This window comes from Lontra canadensis, unplaced genomic scaffold, assembly GCF_010015895.1.
Source record: "Lontra canadensis isolate GAN:19392208 unplaced genomic scaffold, GSC_riverotter_1.0 scaffold66, whole genome shotgun sequence".
NCBI classification, from domain to species: Eukaryota; Metazoa; Chordata; class Mammalia; order Carnivora; family Mustelidae; genus Lontra; species Lontra canadensis.
The window spans coordinates 8,731,568-8,753,774 of NW_022631060.1; the positions used below are offsets into that span (position 1 = coordinate 8,731,568).

A 22,207-nucleotide genomic window follows, 5' to 3' on the forward strand; every position below is an offset into this window, starting at 1 on the left:
CCCCGCACGAAGCCTGTGCGCATGGGGCTGTGGGCAGTTGGAGAGAAATTAATGATTAGTTTGGGACCCGGGTCTGGGTTGGGAAAATGACACCCTGGGGAAAACAAGGTGTTAAGGAAGCTGGATGGTGGGAAGAACCTGGCGTTTACTTCTGGCTTCTCTGCTGCTGAGGGACTGCGCCTCCTGCCCGCTCAGCACCTTGGCCTCAGGTCTTTCTAGTCGAGAAGCTTCCCTAAGGAGTGTCCTCTTCCCCACTCCGGCCAGCCCGCAGCGCCCTTCCCCGGTGCCTTCTCCCTGTTGTCCTCTGTGCCCCGGAGGCTCTCTGGGGCCGGCGCCTGTCCTCACCTCGTGCCTGGCTGGCCACCGTGAAGGTGCCCAGGGATGTCTTCTGAGTGCCTGGGTTGTACGCCCCAGCTGACGTGCCAACCATCCCCAGATGGCTCGGGGCAGCCCCTTCGTGCCAGTGCAGCATGTGGGGCCCCTTAAAGAGGAGCCAGGGGCGGGTGCTGATGGGGCTTGGGTTCCTCCGACCCTGCCTCACTGTGCACTTCGGCAAGGTCGCTTGCGGCTCCGGGGGCACGGTTGAACCTTTTGTCAGAAAAAACGAAGATTCCCCAGCCCAGTCACTCTTACTTGTAACTTGTTCTCTCCAGAAGTTGGAAAAAGCCCTAAGCCCTGAGGTCTCTGTTAACAGTTGAGGACGATGCAGTAGAGACTTTCGGGAGTAAGACCCACCTCAGGCAGGCACAGATTGGCCAGAGGCATGTGGCCTGGGCCGTTGGGGCAGCCGCCAGCCCCTGTCTGCTCGGCTCTCGGGCCCCTGCCCTTGGCTCGGGTTCGAGCTGGCCACAGCCACACCCCGGGACCTGGAGTGTGCGTCCAGGCGGTGCCCTGCCCAGTGCTGAGCTCTAGTCACGAACATGGCTTCGTCAACCGGGTAAATCTGTGTGGATAAAAAGGTTGAGAAAAATTGCCAAGCTGTCACTCTGGCTACGTTTTTAGGAAAGTCTTAAAACTTTCACTTCTTCCTGGTGCGATTCATGCTGGGGGACCCCTTCGGAAGGCTGCCCCTCCGGGCTGCTCTGTCAGCGTTTTCTGGCCAGGGACCCTGGAGGCCACGCCGTGTCCCGGAGCTTGTCTGTCAGTACTGAGGTTGAGCAGACTCGGGGCGCGGGCGGTGGTAGCGCAGCCCCGGAGCTTCCAGGAGGATGCTGCTCCTTCCCCTGGGGTATGGCGAGAACGGACTCCTGAGTTGCCCACGGAGGGTCCGCGGTGGGGCTGACCCTGCTTTAGTTCAGTCTGGGCATCCTGTGGAACCCCACAAACGAGCGGCAGGTGATTGTGGGGTGCTTCCCGGGTGGTGTGACGGTCGGAGCTAGAAGGAGGGCTCAGATGTGCTGTCCCTGTGCTGTGTCCCGGGACCCCGCTGTCCATGGTCCTGTCCATTCTGGGGGCGGTGCTGGCGGTGCTCGGGGCTCGGTAGTAAATGTGTTCAGCTTTGCAGGCCGTGGGGTCTCGGACAGTTTCCAGAACTTGGTGGCTGAGTCTCAGAAGTGGCCTCAGGATATAAGTGAGCAGATGTGGCCGTGTTCCAGAAGCTTTGTTTACAGAGCGCTGGGTGGTCGGTGTGGCCCAGAAGCCCAACGGAGAGGCTCTGTAGCAAACGGCACGGTGGGCAGAGGGTGGCTGAGTCTGCCTCTTCCCATGGGCCATGAAGGGACACGGTGGCAGCTGCTCCTTGCCTGGACGGGGCGCTCGCTCGGTACTAGTAGCTGGACATGTGTCCTAACAGAAGCATGCTGTCTGCGGCTCGGTCCCTTAGGGTATTTTTGGCTCCTGGTCTCATGTCACGCTTTAGTGGAGCAAGTGACTGTCGCCAGCAGTCTCCGTGGACAGGCTGGATGTCGCAGGCCGGGTTTGGGGAGGAATTGACAGCAGGGTCCTTGCCTTGTCCCCACTGCGTCCAGAGGTCCCGCCTGGCGGCGTCTCAGGCAGCTCTGGGCACCCCCTCCGCCGGTGTTCGCGCTGTGTGTTTTGGGGAGGAGCCCAGCCCGGCTGTGGGGGTCTGGTGCAGCCAGCAGCTCACTGCCCCCCTCCGCGCCCCGTTGCAGTCGGCCGTCGGCCACGAGTACCAGTCGAAGCTCTCCAAGCACTGCTCCCAGGTGGACTCCGTCCGCGGCTTTGGAGGCAAGTTTGGTGTCCAGGTGGACAGAGTTGACCAGGTGAGTGGGGGGCGTGGGAGCCAGCACGTGGCGATCGGGCCACTCTCTCCAGACCGTGGCATCCGCTGGGACTGTCACTGTAGCACGAGGTGGCTCCGGCTCCGCACTGCCAGGTGGGCGTCCTGAGGGCAGGATTCCTGGAAGAACCCCCAGCGCCCCCCCTACCCCCCAGGGCTCGGAAATGGTTGGCTCGCTGGGCTGAGGACGTGAGGACAGGAACGCGTTCAGGATCGTTTTTGCTCTTGTGGGGGCAGTCCTCTGTGTTGCTGTCGCGTCATCAGATGGACCAGGAACAGCCTCACATTTGCCTGAGAATGCCCCTGGGACCCTGTCATAGCCACCCACGCTGCACAGACGTCCCTGTGACACGGGAGAGCCCCGCCCCCAACCCCTGCACCCATTTCCAGAACTGAGGCCTGGCGTCCAGGTGTCATCCAGGGCCTCGGCCTGTCCCCGATTCTCTGACTGAGCCCTGCCAGCATCTTTGCTCTCTGTCGTAGCCTCGGAGAGCCTGGGCTGTGGGCCCACACCTCAGTCTGCATTCAGGCTTTGTTCCGTGAGCCGTGGGTCTGTGTTAACTGTAAAATGGGTTGATGGTGCCTGCCTGTCCCAGGGCTGTGGGTGCAGATCCCCCCCGCCCCCATTCTCATGCCTGATGTCCGTGTTGCTCTCGGAAGAGCTCACGTGGAAAGCGAGGTCACGGCGGCAGTGGGAGTTGTCCCAGGCTGGCATTGGGCAGAAATCCACGAGCGGAACTTGCCCACGTGACCCAGTGCACGTTTTGTGGCCCGACACACATCAGACACCTGAGCTTTGGGCTTTGGTTAGACCTGCACCTGGGTTAAGTAATCAGAGGTCAAAAAATAACATGGTTCATGTTTTTAAAAATGTCTTACGTATTGTGGGTTCAAATGAACTGATTTGGAGGCATTTAAAAATGTGTGTCCCTTTCTTTGGTACCTGCAGTCCGCTGTCGGCTTCGAATACCAGGGCAAGACCGAGAAACACGCCTCGCAGAGAGGTAAGCTGCGCTGGACGGCCGTGCAGGAGGGAGCGGGGGAGGGCACTGTCACTGGAGGAGGTTTCCTGGGGAGGGCCGTGCTCCCTGAGTGTCCAGTGTCATCGTGGTGCCTCCCAGGCTGTGACAGAGGCTGCCTTCTCCCTTCTGAGCGGCGTTGTCCCGGGAGAGTCGGTCTCCGGCATGGCTGGTGACGAGCTCACTGCCCCTAGCGGTGGGAACCGGAGCCCTCCGATCCCTAATGCTTTACTCCCCGGGTGGTCCTCACGCGGCGCCCGTGACCGTCGAGTCGTGCCGCCTTCTAAAGCCTCTTTCTGAAAGCGGAAGCACGTCCCTTTCTCCAAGTGCTTGATGCGGTCTTCACGCACGCACGGGCTTACACCTGTGTCTTGCATGTCACCGGGCGGCCCCGGGAGCGGGCGCGCTGTCCGTTTGGCCTGGCCTGGACTGGACCTCTGCAGCCCCTTTGGGAAGGGGTGAGCCGTGTGGCTCTCCGTGCTCCGGCTGCTCGTTTCCCAGCCGGGACCGCAGCTCTCGTGCGCTGTTCACGGGTGCCGGGGCAGCACCGGAGACGGAGTTGGGGTCACTCATGGGTGATCCTGGGTGGGGGGTGTATTAAGCTGTGTGCTTGATCTCTTGCCGAGGCCTGACTCTGACACGTGTTTGTCTTGCTTGGTCAAAGAGCCAAAGTGACAGTTGAGGCTGTTGCTGGGCTCCTCGACCGACCGCCACCATATCTCCGCAGACTACTCGAGCGGCTTCGGCGGCAAGTATGGCGTGCAGGCCGACCGCGTGGACAAGAGCGCCGTGGGCTTCGACTACCAGGGCAAGACGGAGAAGCACGAGTCGCAGAAAGGTCGGGCCAGCGCAGGGCCTGCCTCCCTCCCCCTCCGTCCCGCATGCGCAGTGTCCGTCCACCCCGGGGAATCTCCTCCTCCGTGCCGGCAGCTCGCGTGACCCTTGCACGGCCTTGTTCGCTGCACGCGTGGGGACGCTCTGGTCCCGCTCAGGTCAGCGTAGGGATTTGTCTGTGTCGACTGCTCCGTCCCCGGCGCGCGGAGAAGCTACAGGCATGGAACCATATCTCCTTAGAACGTGGAATTGAGCTTACTTGCGATTTTTGAAGCCAAAAATCGACCACAGTGAATGTTCTTGTCCATTTGTCTCATCCGTAAGTGATCATTTAACAGTAAGTTTCGAGAAATGGAACTGCCGGGTCAGAGGGCGTTGTCTTCAAAGTTCAGGAGGCAACTGCACATTGGCCTCACCCGCCGGCCGCTTTTTCCCTCCGTTGTTGGGGATCCTGCCCGGCGAGGGGTCTCCCCGTGCGGCATTTACGGGTGCAGCCCCTCCCACGAAGGCCCTGGGCGCTCACTTCTTCACTAGGTTTTTGTCTGGCTTGCATATTTAAATTTCTTTAAGGTTTTTTATTTTATTTATTTATTTATTTTTAAAAGATTTTATTTATTTGACAGACAGAGAACACAAGCAGGCAGAGAGGCAGGCAGAGAGAGAGGGGGAAGCAGGCTCCCCGCAGAGCAGAGAGCCCGATGCGGGGCTCGATCCCAGGACCCTGGGATCATGACCCGAGCGGAAGGCAGAGGCTTTAACCCACTGAGCCACCCAGGCGCCCCCAGTTTTTTGTTTTTTAAAGTAATCTATGTACCCAGTGTGGGGCTCGAACTCACAACCCCCAAGATCAGGAGCCCCGTGCTCCACCAGCTGGGCACCCTTACACACTGAAATTGATAAACACAGCTCCCAACATGTAAAAACAGAGCTCACGTCTAATTTAAAAATCCTGATTTCTTTTTTCTAAGATTGATTGATTTATTTGAGAGAGTGACTGAGAGAGAGCACAAGTGGAGGGAGGGGGAGAGGGAGAGGGAGAAGCAGGCTCCCCACTGAGCAGGGAGCCCAGCGCGGGGCTCCAGCCCAGGAGCCTGAGATCATGACCTGAGCTGAGGCAGACGGTTAACTGACTGAGCCCCCCAGGCGCCCCTAAAAACCCAGATTCCTCTAAGAGAAGTCCACACTGGAAGTGCTGCTGGCTGGGCATTCCCCAGGGAAGCGGCCGCGAGCCTGGGGGCAGCTGGGCCTCTGCCTTGCCGTGGGCATCGCTGAGCGCGCCCCGCAGGGTCACGTGCAGCTCAGCCGCCTCTGTCCGCTTGTCGCAGACCTGTGCTCTGCTGCCCAGTATGGCGCGCGGCCTGCGCATCGGGGCCGGCCCTGGGGTCCACTCGGTGCTCTTCAGACTTTCTCTGCCACGAGCCCTTGAAGAAGAACAAAAACTGCTTCTGGGCAGTCGGGGAGCGGAGGCCAGAGCATGTGGGGCAGACGGGCCCCTGCAGCCCAGGCCTTCCCCCGAGGGGCCGATCGCCGTGGTCTGCTCCGAGAGGGGCCCCAGGAGAGCCCTGCTTAAGTGTCGAGATGGGTGCGTCAGTGGCCTCGCTGTGGCGTAGAAGGGATGCTTCTGGGAGACGCTCTGTGTGTGTCCTCATCTTGCTGCCTCTGGTTGAGGCGGCGGAGCGACCCCGTGAGAGCTGCTGGCTTGGCGGCTCCTCTCACACCTGGGAGATTTTTATAGCATGTGTCTGTCTGCCTGTTTTTTTTTCTGTTTTTGGTTTTTTTTAACTTAAATTCAGTCAGTTGACACATGGTGTTTTGCCGGTTTCGGAGGCAGAGCTCAGGGATTTATCGATTGCCTCTCACGCCAGTGCTCATTCCGTCTCCTGCCCTCCCCAGTGCCCCTCAGCAGTCACCCCAGCCCCGCACCCGCCTCCCCTCCAGCAGCCCTTGGTTTGTCTCCGAGTTAAGAGTCTGTTATGATTCGTCTTCCTCTGTGATCTTATCTTTATTTTTCCCTCCCTTCCCTGGTGCTTCTCTGTTTCGTTTCTTAAATTCCACATATGAGTGAGATCACATAATTGTCTTTCTCTCATCTAACTTCGCTGAGCACGATACCCTCTAGTCCCACGCACGTCATTGCAGACGGCAAGATCGCGTTCCTTTTGATGGCTGCGTAGTATTCCATTGTGTATATGGACCACATCTTCACCGTTCAGCAGTCGATGGGCCTCTGGGCTCTTTCTTTCTTTCTTTCTTTTTTTTTTTTAAAGATTTTATTTATTTGACAGACAGAACACAAGCAGGCAGAGAGGCAGGCAGAGAGAGAAGGGGAAGCAGGCTCCCTGCTGAGCAGAGAGCCTGATGCAGGGCTCGATCCCAGGACCCTGAGACCATGACCCGAGCCGAAGGCAGAGGCTTAACCCACTGAGCCACCCGGGCGCCCCTGGACTCTTTCCCCAGTTCGGCGATTGTGGACATTGCTGCTGTGAACGTTGGGGTGCACGTGCCCCTTTTTCTCACTACGTCTGTATCTTTGCACTAAGTACCCAGTAGGGTATTGCTGGGTCGTAGGGCAGCTCTATTTTTAACTTCTCGAGGAGCCTCCCTACTGTTTTCCAGCGTGACTGCGCCAGCTCGCGTTCCCGCCAGCAGCACAAGAGGGCTCCCCCTTCTCCGCTTCCTCGCTGACCTCTAACACGCTCATTTCGTGATCTCCTTCGGAATGGAGGAGAGATACGACTGTTGTTACAATCTGTTGTCCTTGCTACTGTTCACGTTTCTGTGACGTACACAAGTAATGCTCTCCAGCGTCTCCCGTGTTAGTGACCTTACAGTGCGCCTGAAAGACTTTCGGCTTGTGTTGTGTTGTTTTAAACTGGGAAAGGAGTAGTTTGTCAGATCGGGCTCGCTGATTGTGTTGCTGGTGTGTGAACAGTACCTTCCTCGTGTGCAGATTACTCCAAGGGCTTCGGCGGCAAGTATGGTATCGACAAGGACAAGGTGGACAAGAGCGCCGTGGGCTTCGAGTACCAGGGCAAGACGGAGAAGCACGAGTCGCAGAAAGGTGCGTCCCGTTTTCTCTCCTCTCGCCGGCAGCTGGTGGCCTGATGAGGGTGGCCAGAACAGAGGGGGACAGCGTCACGGGGAGGGAAGCCCTGAAGTTAGATGCCTCTTTGTAATTCAGTCCTGCACCTGGAAATAGCAGGTCCCCAGCACAGCTGTTAAATGAGGAAACCATATCCTGACACGTCTTCAGCCCTGGCACCCCGGCCACTGCCTGTGATAACGGCTGCATGTCGCGCGTCTGGGTTGTAAACGGGGAGGCGTGGCGGCTCGCTGGGGCTGCTTTGGGCCGCGTGTCTTGGAACTTGGTATGCGGGGTCCTCTGTGTGCTCACGGTGCCGAGAGTACAGGTCAGGCTGCTTTCCAGACGCTCTCGAGGAGGCCCTCTTCCTGCGGGAGGAGCGAGCATGGATGTAGCAGGTTGTGTGTGTCTGCCTGTACCAGGAACTCGCTGCCTGTGCTCCCTGCTGACACCAGACCGTGGTCTTTTCTTGTGTGTGTAGACTATGTGAAAGGGTTTGGAGGAAAATTCGGTGTACAGACAGACAGACAAGACAAATGTGCTCTTGGCTGGGATCACCAGGAGAAATTGCAGCTGCACGAATCCCAAAAAGGTAATGTTTGTTATGCTGACTCCTACTTGAGAACATTCCAGAAGTTTGTTTCCGTCCACAGGTCCACCAGTGTGCCGTGTTCTTGCTACATTTCTGTCGTGTATCCTTTTCTCTCCACTGTTTGGGGTTGTCCTCTGCCTGCCACGTTTTTGAAAACCTCCCCAGCTAGTGTAGTGATGAACCCTCCTCCCCTGGGAGCTGCTATGATAAGGGGGCGCCGTGCCCACCTGTGCTCCTGGAGCATCCTGGGAATGCTGTGTCCTGCCCGCGTGCGCGTTCCCGCTGACCAGGTGTGCTGCGGCCGCTGCCTGCACCCGACAGCGCGTTCCCGTCAGGACAAGCACCATCCCTGGGACCCAGGCTGTGGTCTGGGGTGCGGCCCTGCCATGTGTGCCCCGGCCTCGCACCCGCCCTTGCAGCCAGCACGCATGAAAGGGGGGCCGACCTGCGGGGCCCTGTGGTACTTGTGCACAGTGTGTCTCTGCCTTACACACACAGAGATGCACTCTTGGGTCCGCAGCGCAGGTAGGACCCCAGAAGGAGACCTCAGAGCATGGAGTGCTTTTCCGGAATGATTTCATTTGCAGTTCCTAACCTCTCTTCAGACCCGGGCTGAGGTGTCACGACTTTCAGTGTGTCCTGTGGCCTCAGCACTGACTCGGGCCTGTGTGTGAGCCCGGGAGCTGGCTCCGGCCCCAGGCTCCGCGGAGCTCTGCCTTTAGTACCTGTGCTGCCGCAGCGAGCACAAGCGAGCACGTGTCCAGACGACGTGTGTGATGCCTGCACTTGCTGATACGATCCTAACCAGACTGTGTTTCCTCTCTCGGTTTTCCCCACCGTTGCTTGTGGATTTTCAGATTATAAGGCTGGTTTCGGAGGCAGATTTGGTGTTCAGTCCGAGAGGCAGGACTCCTGTGCTGTGGGGTTTGATTACAAGGAGAGACTGGCCAAGCACGAGTCCCAGCAAGGCATAGTCGCTCACCAGCCCCACCTCCCCTCCCCACTCCAGTGCAGCCGCCTCTAGCACGGACTTCAGGGGCTCAGCCTTCCGAGTTAGCCGCTGGCAGGGGCACGTGGCTGTTTTCAGCCCGGTTTGGGGCTGGGGCCCTTTCTGCCCCTGCTCTTTAGAACTTGCGTCTGGTAAGAGGAGTTGTTCTTAGGGTAACGTCCTCCTAACCCTGTAATGACGAGGGGTGGGGTGGGCTGTCTTTGGTCTCCCAGCCTGCTGCTGACCGTGACCTCTGGGAGTCACCCAAGATGCTGTTTGGTTCCGCCTGGCCCCGAGCCTCCGTGTTCTGTGTGGTCTGTGTGTTAACCTTGTGGTGGTGTCCTTGGCTGGGGTGGGGATATTGTCTTTTTGCTTTTGTTTTTTGGTGACACCATCTACGTGTAACTTCCTTGCACAGAGCCACTGGTATGTGCTCAAGACGGGAAAGAAATGAAATTTCTAGATGTAGGTATTAGGACTCTGGCCAGCGTGTTTTCTTTAATGACCGTTCAGTCTTTTTCTTTTTTTAAAGATTTTATTTATTTATTTGACAGAGATCACAAGTAGGCAGAGAGGCAGGCGGTGGAGGGGGGCTGTGGGAAGCAGGCTCCCTGCTGAGCAGAGAGCCCGATGTGGGGCTCGATCCCAGGACTCTGAGATCATGACCTGAACCAAAGGCAGAGGCTTTAACCCACTGAGCCACCCAGGTGCCGCTAATGACCGTTCAATCTTTAACTGAGTTGTTAGAACGGGGAGTGCGGCTGGGAAAGGAGTGATAGCCTGAGATCTGGGGGCGAAGCTCAGGTGTCCGGTGCCAGGGTCCCGGCAGGGTGGGAGCACGCACTTGGGTCCATCCTGGAGATGGCGTGGGGACAGCCTCAGGTCTCCATGGCAGCGCTGCGTGACGCCATGACTGTCCTGTAGACCTGTGTCGCTGGGACATAAGTCTTTGACCAGTAGAATTCCCCCATGGAGTTATTTTTGCTTTTTGAAAAAGCAAGAGAAGCCCACGGTTGAGCTTCCTTTTAGCGCTCACAGAGCAGGATACAGGAAGGGCCGCGGCTGGTCAGCCGTTGCTGGGCGGAAGACTGTGCTCTTGAAGCAGTGCCCCCTACCCCCCCGGCCCGCACTGTGGCCTCCTCGCCCTCACTGCCTGCCCACCCGCCCCTGGCACCCTTTCCGTCCCTCGGGAGAATGCGGGAAAGCATGCACACGCCTCTTCTCTGCCTCCCACCTGCCTGCCTCCCGAACACCAGTGGTAGAATCCAGACTCGCCTTGCAAGTAAAGACGCATCGTTGGTGGCTCTCGTTCTTTCTGCGCCGGGTGCATTTTCCTGGGCTGTTTCTGGGTCTGCATGGCTCTGGTGGTGTCGCTGTGCTGCTCCTTGACCCGCAAGTAAGCCTTGTGTTGCGCCTCCTTTCAGATTACTCCAAAGGATTCGGCGGAAAATACGGGGTGCAGAAGGACCGCATGGATAAGGTGAGTGTTTCCGGCCTAGGGCTGTCTTTTCTGCGGACAGTTCGGGAATTGATGGAGGTCCTGCTGGTTGTTGCTCTGGGGATGGTCTCCGGTGGGTGGGGGCTCCCACGTTCGGAAGGACAGACCCTTGAGTGCTGCTGCCCATGTTTCAGGCCTCACCTCGCTTGTTGGGGGTGTCCTGTCCGGGGTCACGCATGGCCGCGCTGTGAGGCAGATACTGTCCCTGCCCGTTTGGTAGTCGGTGTGTGGCTGGGCCACCGTCGGAACCTGGACACGAGATTGTAGGCCAACGAGACTGACAGCTCAAGAGCGTGTCGCTCTCTGAATTCATCTTAGTAGGAAACCACTTTGGGAACCAGGTTCCTTGGTCGCACGGGCCATGGTAGAAGAGCCCGTTGGCCATGTGTGGGTGCCGGCTGCCATGTTGGGGCCTCCAGATCTGGAACGTCTCTGTTGCTGTGGAAGGCCTGTGGCCCAGTGTTCGTCTACAGCCAGAGCCTAAGTGCTGGGCCACCTCTTACAGCGGCCTCCCTGGGATACCCCTGTTCCTCTCGCCAGGGACTTTGTCCCTTCTGCTGGCTTCAGAGTCTCGGCGGGTCAGTCTTAAGCATGTGTCGGGTGGCTGTTCTCGTTTACGACCCGACTACATCAGCAGGGTGAACTTAGGAGCTGCCCGCTGGGGACGGGGAGCAGCTGTGTCCTCTCAGGTCAGCTGACCAAAGGCAGGCCGTTCTGCCCAGTCCTGTGCCTGGCCCCCAGTCACCGGTGGCGGGGCTGGTCCTCCTGCAGTCCTGCTCCGTCAGGCTTGGACTTTATCACCCCGGGGGACCCTTCACGTGACTGTGTGGGACCTGGCAGCAAGTGGCAGGGGCAGAGGCTTGGAAAGAAGGTGTAGGAACTACCCATTTTCCAGTAAACGTGTACAAGGGGTTCGGAACCAGGCGGTGACATGAGGTTGTCGCCGAGAGAGGTGGGGCCCCCGGGACTTGGGTCTGCAGCGGTCCCTGGGGTAGTGGAAGCGGTGAGAGCTGTCCCGCGTCCTGGGCCAGGGGACAGGGAGCTGTGTCCATGTGGGGGAGTAGCAGCAGAGGGAGAGGGTTCTGGTCCGGAAGAAGGAGGTGGGCGCGGTGTTGGGGAGACAGCACAGCTGGGACAAGAGTCCCCAGGGAGGTGGCAGAGACAACCCCGAGCGGCGCCGGAGAACCCGCTGGACGAGGCTGTCACCCTGGGAGCTGCAGGGAGCGGTCGGGAGGGTGCAGGGTAGGGTGAGGGATGGGCATTGGAGACCTTTCTGGAAAGAGGTGTGGCAGACGTGGGCAGTTTTGGGGGGGGCATCTGGAAGGGGCAGAGAGTTTGGCCAGAGCAGCCCAGCAGCTGCACCTGGAGGAGAGGTGGGCATGGCTCGGGGACCCCTGGGTGCGCAGGTGCCTGACTGGATGCCGCTGGGTTAAAGGGCAGGTGGTGACGGGGGAGGGGAGCTGGGTTGCGTCCCTGTGCCACCGGCGTTGCACCCCGCAGACCAGCCACTCTCCCTCAGCCTCGCGTGGCCGTGACCTTCAGCTGCTCGCTTCCCGCGGGCCCTCGTCCTCCTCGCTCGTGTGTCAGAAGCAGCTATGTCCTGAGCCCCAGAAGTGTTCCTCTAGGAGGTGTTTATGGGGAAACCGAGGATGGCCGGGGTGCTGGCGGCCTGTCCGTATGCGTCTGAGTCCGGCTCTGGATGGGTGGTCATCACTGTCACTGCGCTGTGACGGAGTGGGGTCCTCTGCAGAACGGAAGGCTGGGACCCCGCGCGTCGGGGACTGGTTGATGAGGCCCCGCAAGGCTCCGGCGTGGCCCAGGGCGCCGTCCCAGGCAGAGCAGAGGCTCGGGGTGCCCGCCAACATGCAGGCCTCCCTCGGGGGCCCGGGAGGGTGGGGGGCTTGAGAAGAGCCCACAGTCAGGTCATTGGCACTGATGCCGATGTGTTTTGCGGGGTTGGGGGGTGCTTGTTGACTTTTCAGAGCAGTTTCAGCAAACACGGGGCAAAGCGACAGGTTCTGGTACACCCCTGCTTTCCCTCGTGCACAGCCCCTCCCGCTGCCAGTTACTAGCTCTCCCGATACCCCACTGCTGCCGCTCCCCGGGGGCACGCGCTTGTACTGCCCACGAGCTTGCACGCACACGTGCTCATTGCCCAGAGTCCTTGGCTGACGTTGGGGTTTGCCCCGGCCTTGCATATCGCATGGGTTTGGGCAGATGCAGGACGCCACGTCCGGTCCCCTGTGGTGTCACACAGGGTAATCTTCCCGCCCTGACACCATTGTGTCCTCCAGGAGGTGGGCGTGAGACCCCTGGCGTCCCCGGTGGTGCTTTCAGGAGCTGCAGGGCCGGCCCCCACCTTGGGGCGAGGTAGAAGGCCTGGCGGGCTGGGGAGGGCAGGAGAGTGCTCCCCTGATTTTCCCACTTCTGTCTCCATAGAACGCTTCCACGTTCGACGACGTTGCCCATGTGGCCCCAGCGTATCAGAAGACCGTCCCCGTCGAGGCGGGTAAGTCGTGGCTGGCCCCGGTGCCACGGTGTTCCTGTTGTGGGCACCGGGTAGGCTAGGAGCGCTGGCGAGCGCCCTGGTCCTGCTCACGGCGGGGAAGGGCTTCCTGCATGTCCCCGCAGCCTGTTGCCACTCTCTGCCACTGGGGTTAGTCTGCGGGGGGGGGCACCTTCCAGAGCAGAGCTGGGCCAGCCACCCATCTGCAAGGGCCCTCCCTCACAGCCAGGGACCAGGTTCTGGGAGTTTGTAGTGCCTGCAGGGCCCCCTCCCACCCCGGCTGGCCAGTGAGGCCGGTGAGCCGCGGCTGTGAGGAGCGTGGTGCTTGCTTGCGCAGAAGCTGAAGTCGACGCTCTCGCCCTTCCCTCTGCGGGTCGTGCACCCGGCTGCCGCCGCCCGCCCTCAGAGCTGGCCGCCGCCAGGGAAGGCGCCGTCTACCTGCTCTGGCCACGTGGGCCACACCCTGAGGAGGATCGCTGAGTTGGAGAAAACGTGTAGAAAGTGCTAAGTGGGGGGGAGGCAGAGCGTCCCCGCTGTTTCCTGTGGATGCCCTGGGTCAGCAGTTCCCAGACCTGGGGGTCTCGGGACCCTCTACCCCTCTACGCTCACAGGGATGTTGGTGGGCCTTGTGTCTCTTGATCTTGGCTGTAGTGGGATTGAGACACAGGAATTTCAGATTTCGCTTATTCACTTAAAAACGAAACATCCCATGTTGACATCGTAATACTTTTTTTTTTTTAAAGATTTTATTTACTTATTTGACAGACCACAAGTAGGCAGAGAGGTGGGCGGAGAGATGAGGGGGAACGGGCCCCCTGTTGAGCAGCAGCCCGATGAGGGGCTCGATCCCAGGAGCCTGGGATCATGACCTGAGCTGAAGACAGAGGCTTTAACCCACTGAGCCACCCAGGCGCCCCGACATCATAATACTTTTTATGGAAACAATAACCACATTTCTGAAGCAAAACCTGTGCCAAAGTGTGGCATTGCTTTGTGTCTTACCAGAGTCCTTACGTGAACCTGGGGGGTGTCATGCTCAGAGTAGATACAGGGTTTCCACAATTCTGAATTTTTCTTGGAAGCTTGAGTTTTCCCACTGACGAGAGATAGACTGAGTTGATTTATCTTAGAGAGAAAGCCTGCCAGGTGCACAAGACACACTCCCGTACCTCATCCGTTATGTCAGGGCGAAACGATGCTCCGTGAAGGGTCCGTAAGCTCAGCACACGAATGGTTTTGCCCGAGACCCTGGCAGGACGTGGTCTGCAGCCCCTCCCCCGCCAAGGAGATGCGCTTGGGGCTTGAGATTTCCACAACAGCAGTGCTCTGCGGGGTCGTCAGGCCCCGTCCTCAGGGAAAACGTTTTGGTCCCCTCCTGAGTGTGTGCTGCCAAAGAACCCAGCGCCGTTTGGAATAGGAAATACTCCCGACGCCAGGCTTGCGCCCTCTGGCAGGCCCCTGGAACGTCCTGGAGACGGGGGCGCGGAGGCTGGCCTGGGACAGGCGGGCTGAGCTGGCCGCTGGGGGACACCTGCGTGTGATGCCAGGTCCCGCGTGGCGGGCCGCCCTGGCGCGGCGCTGGGGTCGGGGGTCACGCTGCTGCTCTGACGCCCGGCGTGCATCTCTCCTCCCCTCTGTAGTGCACAGCAGAACAAGCAACATCAGAGCAAATTTCGAAAACCTGGCGAAGGAGAAGGAGCAGGAGGACCGGCGGAAGGCGGAAGCCGAGAGGGCCCAGAGGATGGCGAAGGAGAGACAGGAGCAGGAGGAGGCCCGGAGGCAGCTGCACGTGAGTGTGCCTTCCTGGGCCCCGTGGTCCAGAAGCTTCTCTATGGAAAACGTTCAGAACCCTCGTTCGAGGCTCTGGTCTTCAGACCTGTGCTCTCAGCCACACACCAGGCGGGCGGAGCCTTTGATGGCTGGGTCCTAGCCGGTCAGCCGTGCTGCTCCCGTGCCCGCCGCCCCTGCAGAGCCCTGGACCCCATGTGGTCCGGGCAGTCTCTGTTCCGACCCATGGCCCTCTGGAAGCCCCTTCCTCCTGGGGAGGAGGCTGAGAATACAGAGGGACTCCTTGTGAAGGAGCAGAGCCGCTCTCTGCTTTCTCTCTCAACTCTCTTCTGTTTGTACCTGCGTCCGCTGCGTGTGCGCGTCTTTGTTCTGCTGTCGGAGCCGGGCGGAGATGGGGAGCGTTTCTGGGCCTGTTTCTTCCTCCGCCTTCTCCCCATGGCCTGCGTGTCGGTGGCTCTGGTCCCCATGTTAGCAGCGGCCGGCCAGGCAGCCTGAGCCCAGCCGCTGCCTGTGCTGTGGCCTCGCGCTCTCCTGTGGAGCGGAGACGGGGAGCTCACCACCTCTCTCTCTCAGGTAGTTATGAGGCGGCGTCATAGATAAAGCCTGTGATGTTCTTTCATAAGCCGGAAAGCTTTGTTGCACTCTGTAGATGTGTCCTCCCCAAAATCAGCAGTTGGGGCTCAGAGAACCCCCCCCCATCGAGAGGGAACGGAGGGTTGAGGAAATGAACGTGCTGTGAGCACCGGAGAGACGAATTAAATAGAATCTGAGGGTTGTTCCATCGCAGGCAGAATAAGAACAAGATTGTGCAATTGCGTCTTGTTTCTGTTTTGGGTTTGCTAGAAACGTTTGCAGTCAAATGCTCTACCACTGAGCTGTACCCCCAATCGCTGGGAACTTCTGAATTAAGGGGGTTGCAGGTTAGGTTTTCGTGGTTGTCCAGCTCATGGATACACACGCTGTAGGGCGGTTGGTAGTGGTTTCGTCGAGTAATGACTGCTTTCCTCATTTTAAGCCTGCACGTTGGACCGCTGAGCCCCATTGGCATCTGGACGGCCCAGCACGAGCGGGTGGCTTGCGGATGGCGGTCGCCGTGGTTCTGTGTGGCATCTTTGTTTTGCCTTGTCTTGCTATCCCTTCTGCCGTCCTGTCCTCTGCTTCGAGCCACTGCCCCTGGCCTCTGCTGGTCCTGGGGAGCCGCTCGGACTCCAGAATCCTCTGGACCATAGGACACTCCCATCGGCAGGCGGGCAAGACTTCACGAATCCACACGCACTGGACTCTCGGGTCGTGCTGGCTCGCAGTGACAAGTTATTGTCTGCGGCCAGTGGCTGTGAGAGGGGCCGTCACAGACCCTCCCCATGGCAGCTCAGGTGTGAAGGGCAGCTCTGTGTCTGGCCGGACCGGCTCCAGGCAGCGTGGGAACCTGACTGTCCGGCTGGCGGCAGGGCGGAGGCCAGGGGGGGTCCTGTTCCTGCTTCTGCTGCTTCCTGGCACCGGCCCTCTTGGTCCTCTGTCTCTTCTGCTGTGACATGAGACTGTCCGCATAGGTTTCCTGGGGCTGCCATCCCACACGATCCCAGACTCTGCCTCGGAGCAGCACACGTGGACCCTCTCTCAGCTCTGGAGGCTGCGAGGAGACCCATTTCCTGGCCTTTTCTAGCTTCTAGAGACACCCGCGTTCTTGGCCCGGGGCCCCTTCCAGGCCTCTGCTTCCGTGGTGACTCTTTCTGATGGGTCTCCCACATGTCTGCGTTCCTCTTGGTGGGAAGGACCCTGTGGTTACGTCGGGCCCACCCGGGGATCCCCGCATTGTCTCCCACCTCTGTCCCCAACTGCTTCCATCCTCTGTCCCTTTGGCCTGCGAGGTCGCCTCTTCCCAGGATCTGGGGACTGGGGTGCCTGCATCTCTGAGATGCCAGCCCCCACTCTGGCCCCCAGAGATTCCCGTCTGTCCCGCGTGCTTGTAGGTCTGCAGAATCTAAGTCCTGGAGCGACAGCCCAGAGGCTCGAGGTCCTCCTCCGGTCACCTGTGCGAGGTCTGGGCCAGGCATGGGCTGGCCGCCTGCCTGCACCCTGTGCTTTGCGTGGTGACAGCAGGAGCACCGGGGGCCCCTTAGGTCCTGTGTGTTGATGATGTGAGATCTTCAGTTCACCTTGTGCTGAAGTCTCCGTGCTTAGTCCTCCCCATGCTCTGCTCTGGTGGTGAGCACGCGGTGGCGTGAGCCTGGGTGGACCTTTCTCTGGTCGCCTGACCGCCCCTTGCCTTTCGATTCCAGGAGCAGGCCCGGGCCCAGAAGCCGACGCCCCCAGCCTCCCCGACTCCTCAGCCGGCTCAGGAGAGGCCGACCCCAAGCCCCGTCTACGAGGTTGGTGTTCTCGCTCAGCGTGCAGAGTCTGACCCCCCCAAAGACACCCTTCCCAGGTCGATGTGACTGTGCATGGGGTCCCCTACCCCACTCAGCTTGATGCCCCACCCGAGGGGACGGCCCTTGTGAGTGCTGGGAGGCCCGTGCTGGCACGTCCAGCCTCTCCCCGTGTGTGTGGCCGCCCCCGCTGGCCTTCCTGGCCCAGCCTGCTCCCTCCCGGGCAGCTCTCCTGATGCCGCGTAGACGATTTCTAGTCTTCATCTCGCTTACCGTCTGCTGCATCTGACACTGACCCCAGTCCCTTAGTCTAGAAACCCGTTTCCCGGCACGTGAGGTGACTTCCCCAGCTGGCCTCGCCAGCTGTCCCTCCCAGTCCTTCTTGAACATTGTGCTCCCCGGTGACCGTCTTTGGCCCGTAATCCTCATTCCCGTCATCCGTGCCTTGTGGCCGCCGGCTTGTGTCCTGTCTTCTTTACTGGGCTCTGAGTTGACTGGGCTCCCCGCCTCACCGTTCCTCATTCCGTCGCGGGGTGTCTGCCCTGCCTTGGCAGAGGTCTCTCAGACCGCTGCCACTGCCTCAGTGCCCACCTGGCTGAGCCCTGTGTCCTGTCTCCTCTGTCCCCATGGCTGCTGCTCTGGTTCCCTTGCCCACCTCTCTCACTGGGGCATCGGGGCCATTGTGTGGTGAGGAACAGAAGCTCCCTCAGCTCAGCTGACAGTTGAAGCGGGGCCTCTTGGCTAGCTCAGGAACCAGAGAGCTCCGGGCAGCAAGCCTGCATCTCGGGGGAAATCACGTGGCCACTGGGCTCCCTCTGCGTGGTGCTTGTGTCTTCCTGGACCTCGTAGGCATTGGGGCATGATCTTAGGGCTCATAACCCACTGGCAAGAGGGCCCTTGAGCGATCTCCCCTCGTCCTGTTGCACTGCCGGCCGGTCACTGAGGATTTGGTCCTCTGAGAAGGCGGCGTGGCTTGCTGTCCCTAGCCGGAGGGTGGGGGGGGTCCCGTGACTGGCAGCCCTGTCAGAACCACATGAGATGCTCGGGGCAGAGGTGCTGATGCCAGAAGACAGGGAGTGGGGGGCCGCTGGCAGCCCAGGATGGGGTCCCCTGCGCCTCCGGGCTGCTCTGGGTCCGCGGGGCAGCCGGCACAGCGCTCCCGTACCGCGACTGGCCTCTGGCCCTCAAGGGCATCCCCGCACATCCATGGACTCTGGGCCTGTCGCTCCTTTGTGGCTGGATCCTTGAGTGGCACAGGGTCTGGCCTGGATGCAGGGTCCCCTCTCCGTGGCCTCCCTCGTGGCTCTCACGGGCTGCCCGAGCCACGATGGTCATCGGCTGACAAAAGCCAGTACCTGACCCCACTGGTTCTTACTGGGGCTTTTCTGTGTGTCCTTTCTCTCTCTGAGCCCCCGAGGGTACCTTCGGATGGACCCTGGTCAGAAAGACGGCCTAAAGCCACTTCCTTCCACTCGGGTCAGAAGTCTTGGCTGACCCAGCAGCCTGGCGTGGACCTCCCCTGAGTGCCTGCGCTTGCCCGCGGCCTGCCGGTCACTCTCCCTTCCCTGGGGGATTCGGGCAGACTCGGCCCCTCGGGCTGGGGGGGTGCGATGCTGCGAAGCCGCCAGACAGGGCGTGGCGGCTCTGTGCGGTGCTGTTCCCCACGGGCTGTGTGGTTTTGTCTCCACGGGATCCCAGGGGGTCAGGGGCTGGGATGGGGCAGCGGGCGGGAGGCGGTTGTTGAGGAGGACATGGCACGTGGGCCTCCTCGCGGCGCTGGGCCACCATCAGGACCCGAGCGAGCTCAAGACGTTAGTGATGGTGCTTCCTCGCCCACGCGTCTGTGCCGCGATCCCCCCGGGTCTGACGAGTCATGTGTTGGGGACCCAGCGTGGGCCACGGGTCACGTCTCCTCCACCCTTCCCCCTCCCCAGGACGCGGCTTCATTCAGGGCTGAGCCTGAGCCTGTGTACAGCATGGAAGCGGCCGGCTACCAGGAGGCCAGCAGCCAGCAGGGCCCGGCCTGCGCCTCAGACGCCGTCTATGAGGCCACAGAGGCCCCCGGCCACTATCAAACAGGTATGGGTACAGGGGTGCCCCACCAAGTCCCCTGTTTCCGCTCCTCTGTGAAAGGGGTGCCCGTCTCCCTGTTTCCTGGCCTGCCCCACCCTGCCTGTGCCGGCGGGGTCCTCATCTCCCCGGGTGGGAGGGCGCCAGACCTCCCTCCCCAGGGCTTTAGCAGTGGCTCCCGCGGGGGTTCCAGGAAGGCCCGGCTGCTCCAGGGTGGTGGGTGCAAGGAGTTTGAAGGACGGGGCTTCTGCTGTCCCTTCGCGGTGGGCACTTGGGGCAGAGCCGGGCTCCAGGAGCACAGAGCCATTTGAGGTCCCTAAAGATGATTTTTATAAACTCTGAAAATCGTGTAGATGTGTCAGTGCAGTGAACCCTGGAATCGGTCTCTTAGCTTTAAAGATGAGGTTTCCTTCCGTATGTTTGGGCTGATGGAACCTGAACCCATCCGAGAACACAGCTCAGGACAGAGCCTTCGCGTTTCCCCAGTGTGACGTGAGGTGTCGGGCAGCACGGGCCCCTCTGAGAACCAGACACGCGCAGTGTAGCAGCCCGTCCTCCAAGAGCGGCCTCGGTGCCCACCCCGGTTGTCCTGTTGCGGGCTGGCGTCGGCGTTGGGAGGCGGGGGCTTTGCTCCTTAAACCCGGGGTCCTTTTCCCGATGGGTGTCCCTGGCTGGCTGACAAAGGCGACATGGCTCGGCGCTCCGGGGCGCTTTGGTTAACTCTCAGCTCTTGTCTCGGTTATTTTTAGAGGAAAACACCTACGACGAGTATGAGAGCGACCTCGGGATCACAGCCGTCGCCCTGTATGACTACCAGGCCGGTGAGGGACCCGCCTTCCCACTCGCTGCCTGTTCTCTGCTGCTGCTCTTGGGGGTTTCACTCCCAGGCCTTACTACAATTTTTAAGAAGTAACTTGTGTTGAAATCATCTCAGAGTTCCAGAATCTCCCACTTCCCTCCGTTTTTCGGCATCCCCAAACCTTCGGTTATTCTTAGTTAGGCACAGGGGTGCCCTGGGGCCCCTAGAGGGCCCAGCGTGAACTCCCCGAAACTGAGGACACTGCCCACCCCAAAGCACGGTCCGTCCCCCAGTGGGAGAGGCAGCCCTGAGATGCCATGACGTCTGTGGCCGGTCCGTTGTTACCTTCTGTCCCGGCCGCCTCTTGTCGTATTGGTACCAGCTGCCTCCGATCTGCCCTGAGGCCTCTCGTCCTGGGGGGACTCGCGGCCGTTTTCCGAGGACGGGGCGGTCCTGGGAGAACTTCCAGGTCTTCACGGCATGCCATGTGGGACCTGCATGGGTCCCTCTGTCTGTCCTGCCCCACGGGGTCCCCACCGCCCCGGTCCAGCGTGCGGGCCACATTCTCCCCCGCAAAGCCAGCCTTCCTCCCTTCGCTGCTGCTGAGGGGTATTTTGGGGTGTCCCCGAGAGCCTGTGCGTCGTCCTCAGGCTGCTGGCTGTATCCCTGGCCCTGTCAGCCCTTGGCGGCGCGTGGCCTTGTCCCTTCCCTGCTGGTGGTGCCGCTGTCCTGCCCCGGGAAGAGCATTCCCCCCTCCCGTTGACTTACGTCTGTTCACGCCTTCTGTTGATCCCGGTGTGGGTTTTGTGGAGTGGGGCACCTGGAGTTTCTACAATGTGGTGCGTTTACCCTTGAACGTGCCTCCCTGGCCGCCGGCTCACCTCTGTCCTAGGCTCCCCTTGGTGCCTTACAAGTACTCTCCAGTGGGAGAACCGGGGAAGCCTGGCGGCGGGGCCCGGGTACAGGCTCTGTGTCTTGTGCTGGGGGCTGGTGTGCACAGGGAAGGGCGGGCAAGTGGAAGGAAGGCTGTGCCACGTGGGAAGGCTCTCCGTGCTCTGCTGCCTGGCTGGGGGTCGCCAGCCCGGCCAGCGGCTGCCAGGGCACTCCTTCCTGCAGACCGGGCTGTGCTGCGGGTCGGAGCGTCACATCCTCTCTCTCTGCTCTCTCCTAGCGGGCGACGACGAAATCTCCTTCGACCCCGACGACATCATCACTAACATAGAGATGATCGATGACGGCTGGTGGCGCGGGCTGTGCAAGGGCAGGTACGGGCTTTTCCCAGCGAACTACGTGGAGCTACGGCCGTAGGCGCCGGGACCGGGGGCCGCTGGACACGGCGCCTTTCCGCGGGGCCCTCCTGCCGACGCTTCTGGAGATGCTCATGCCGCAGAACGTGCTAACGTATTGTAACTACGCTCCTTAGGAGGACTTGGTAATCGATTCTACGCATTTCAGGCATTTTCCTTGTTTCTGCCAAAACCGACTGTCATGGGAGCCACTTGGGGACCCTCCACTGTCCTGAGTGCGTGCTGTCCTTGCCCCCACTGGCGGCGGTCGGGGCCCCCGACGCACGCGGCCTATGCTCAGACCTGCCCTGCGGTGTCCCAGGGGAGTCCCTGGCCCCGGTAGAGGGAGGTCTGGCGGGAGGTTGGGACTGACGGCAGGGGCTCCACAGGCGGTGGCTTTAGCTCTGGGTGGGAGCGTCTTCCTGTTCCCCAGACCCGCGCACTCCGCCTCGTCCCGTCCCTCCCCTGACGCCTGACGCCAGGAGGACCGCTTCTGCCCCTGCTCCTGCCCCTGAAGCAGCATCTCCCAGTCCAGCATCTCCCAACCCGTGCACACTGCCCTCTGGGTGGCCCTGGGCGGCCCTGGGTGGCCTCCTGCCACCGCACCCTGTGTCTGCTGGGCAAGAGGACAGCCCTCTGCTGCCAGCAGGCAGGCATCTTCACGGTCGTACACTGCCAGAGACGGTTTTCCCGTTGGGGCACGCATATTCATTGTGCCAAACTACCGTGTCCTGTGACAGTCCGGCACGATCCGTTGAGTTGGTAGAAGAGGGAAGCAGAGAGTGCGTTCTCCCCGCCGGGTGCTCCCTGTGCATGCCGCCCGGGAGCATGCCGCCCCCCTGAGAGTCGGGGAGGCCAGGGCAGTGCTGGCAACGGTCAGGGACAGTGTCTTTCCGGAAGATTCTGTTGCGGTGTCTCAGGTGTTGGGGACGTGAGCATCTACTTCCTGAAGTGTGTTTCTGCATAATCTTAGCTTTACCACAATTAGGTCGGGTTTTATATGCGATTATTGTATCTAAGTTTCTGTAGCACACATCATAGGTATGATTTTTTTTAAATTAATTATCCAGAATAAACTTTTTTTGATCCACCTGCTGGCTCATGTCCCTCTGGTATTGGTCACTTTGTTCCACGTGGAAG

The 22,207-nt window shown here is 60.4% G+C and overlaps 1 protein-coding gene across 6 annotated transcripts in view; it reads left to right on the top strand.

Annotated features, from left to right (window-relative positions):
- The window catches only part of CTTN (cortactin), a 30,946-nt gene extending 9,303 nt beyond the window's left edge, over window positions 1-21,643 (top strand). For 2 of the 6 annotated variants that reach the window (XM_032879732.1, XM_032879733.1), the window contains exons 6-18: window positions 2,112-2,222; window positions 3,189-3,243; window positions 3,986-4,096; window positions 7,043-7,153; window positions 7,656-7,766; window positions 8,624-8,734; window positions 10,179-10,234; window positions 12,692-12,761; window positions 14,399-14,550; window positions 16,823-16,915; window positions 18,847-18,991; window positions 19,732-19,803; window positions 20,953-21,643. In XM_032879732.1, coding sequence (XP_032735623.1) covers window positions 2,112-2,222; window positions 3,189-3,243; window positions 3,986-4,096; window positions 7,043-7,153; window positions 7,656-7,766; window positions 8,624-8,734; window positions 10,179-10,234; window positions 12,692-12,761; window positions 14,399-14,550; window positions 16,823-16,915; window positions 18,847-18,991; window positions 19,732-19,803; window positions 20,953-21,089 — 1,335 coding nt within the window. In that variant the 3' untranslated portion in view covers window positions 21,090-21,643. The remainder of the gene's footprint in view (window positions 1-2,111; window positions 2,223-3,188; window positions 3,244-3,985; window positions 4,097-7,042; window positions 7,154-7,655; window positions 7,767-8,623; window positions 8,735-10,178; window positions 10,235-12,691; window positions 12,762-14,398; window positions 14,551-16,822; window positions 16,916-18,846; window positions 18,992-19,731; window positions 19,804-20,952) is intronic. The other 4 variants (XM_032879734.1, XM_032879736.1, XM_032879735.1 and 1 more) reach the window with 4 other exon arrangements.
- The last annotated feature ends 564 nt before the right edge of the window (window positions 21,644-22,207 follow it).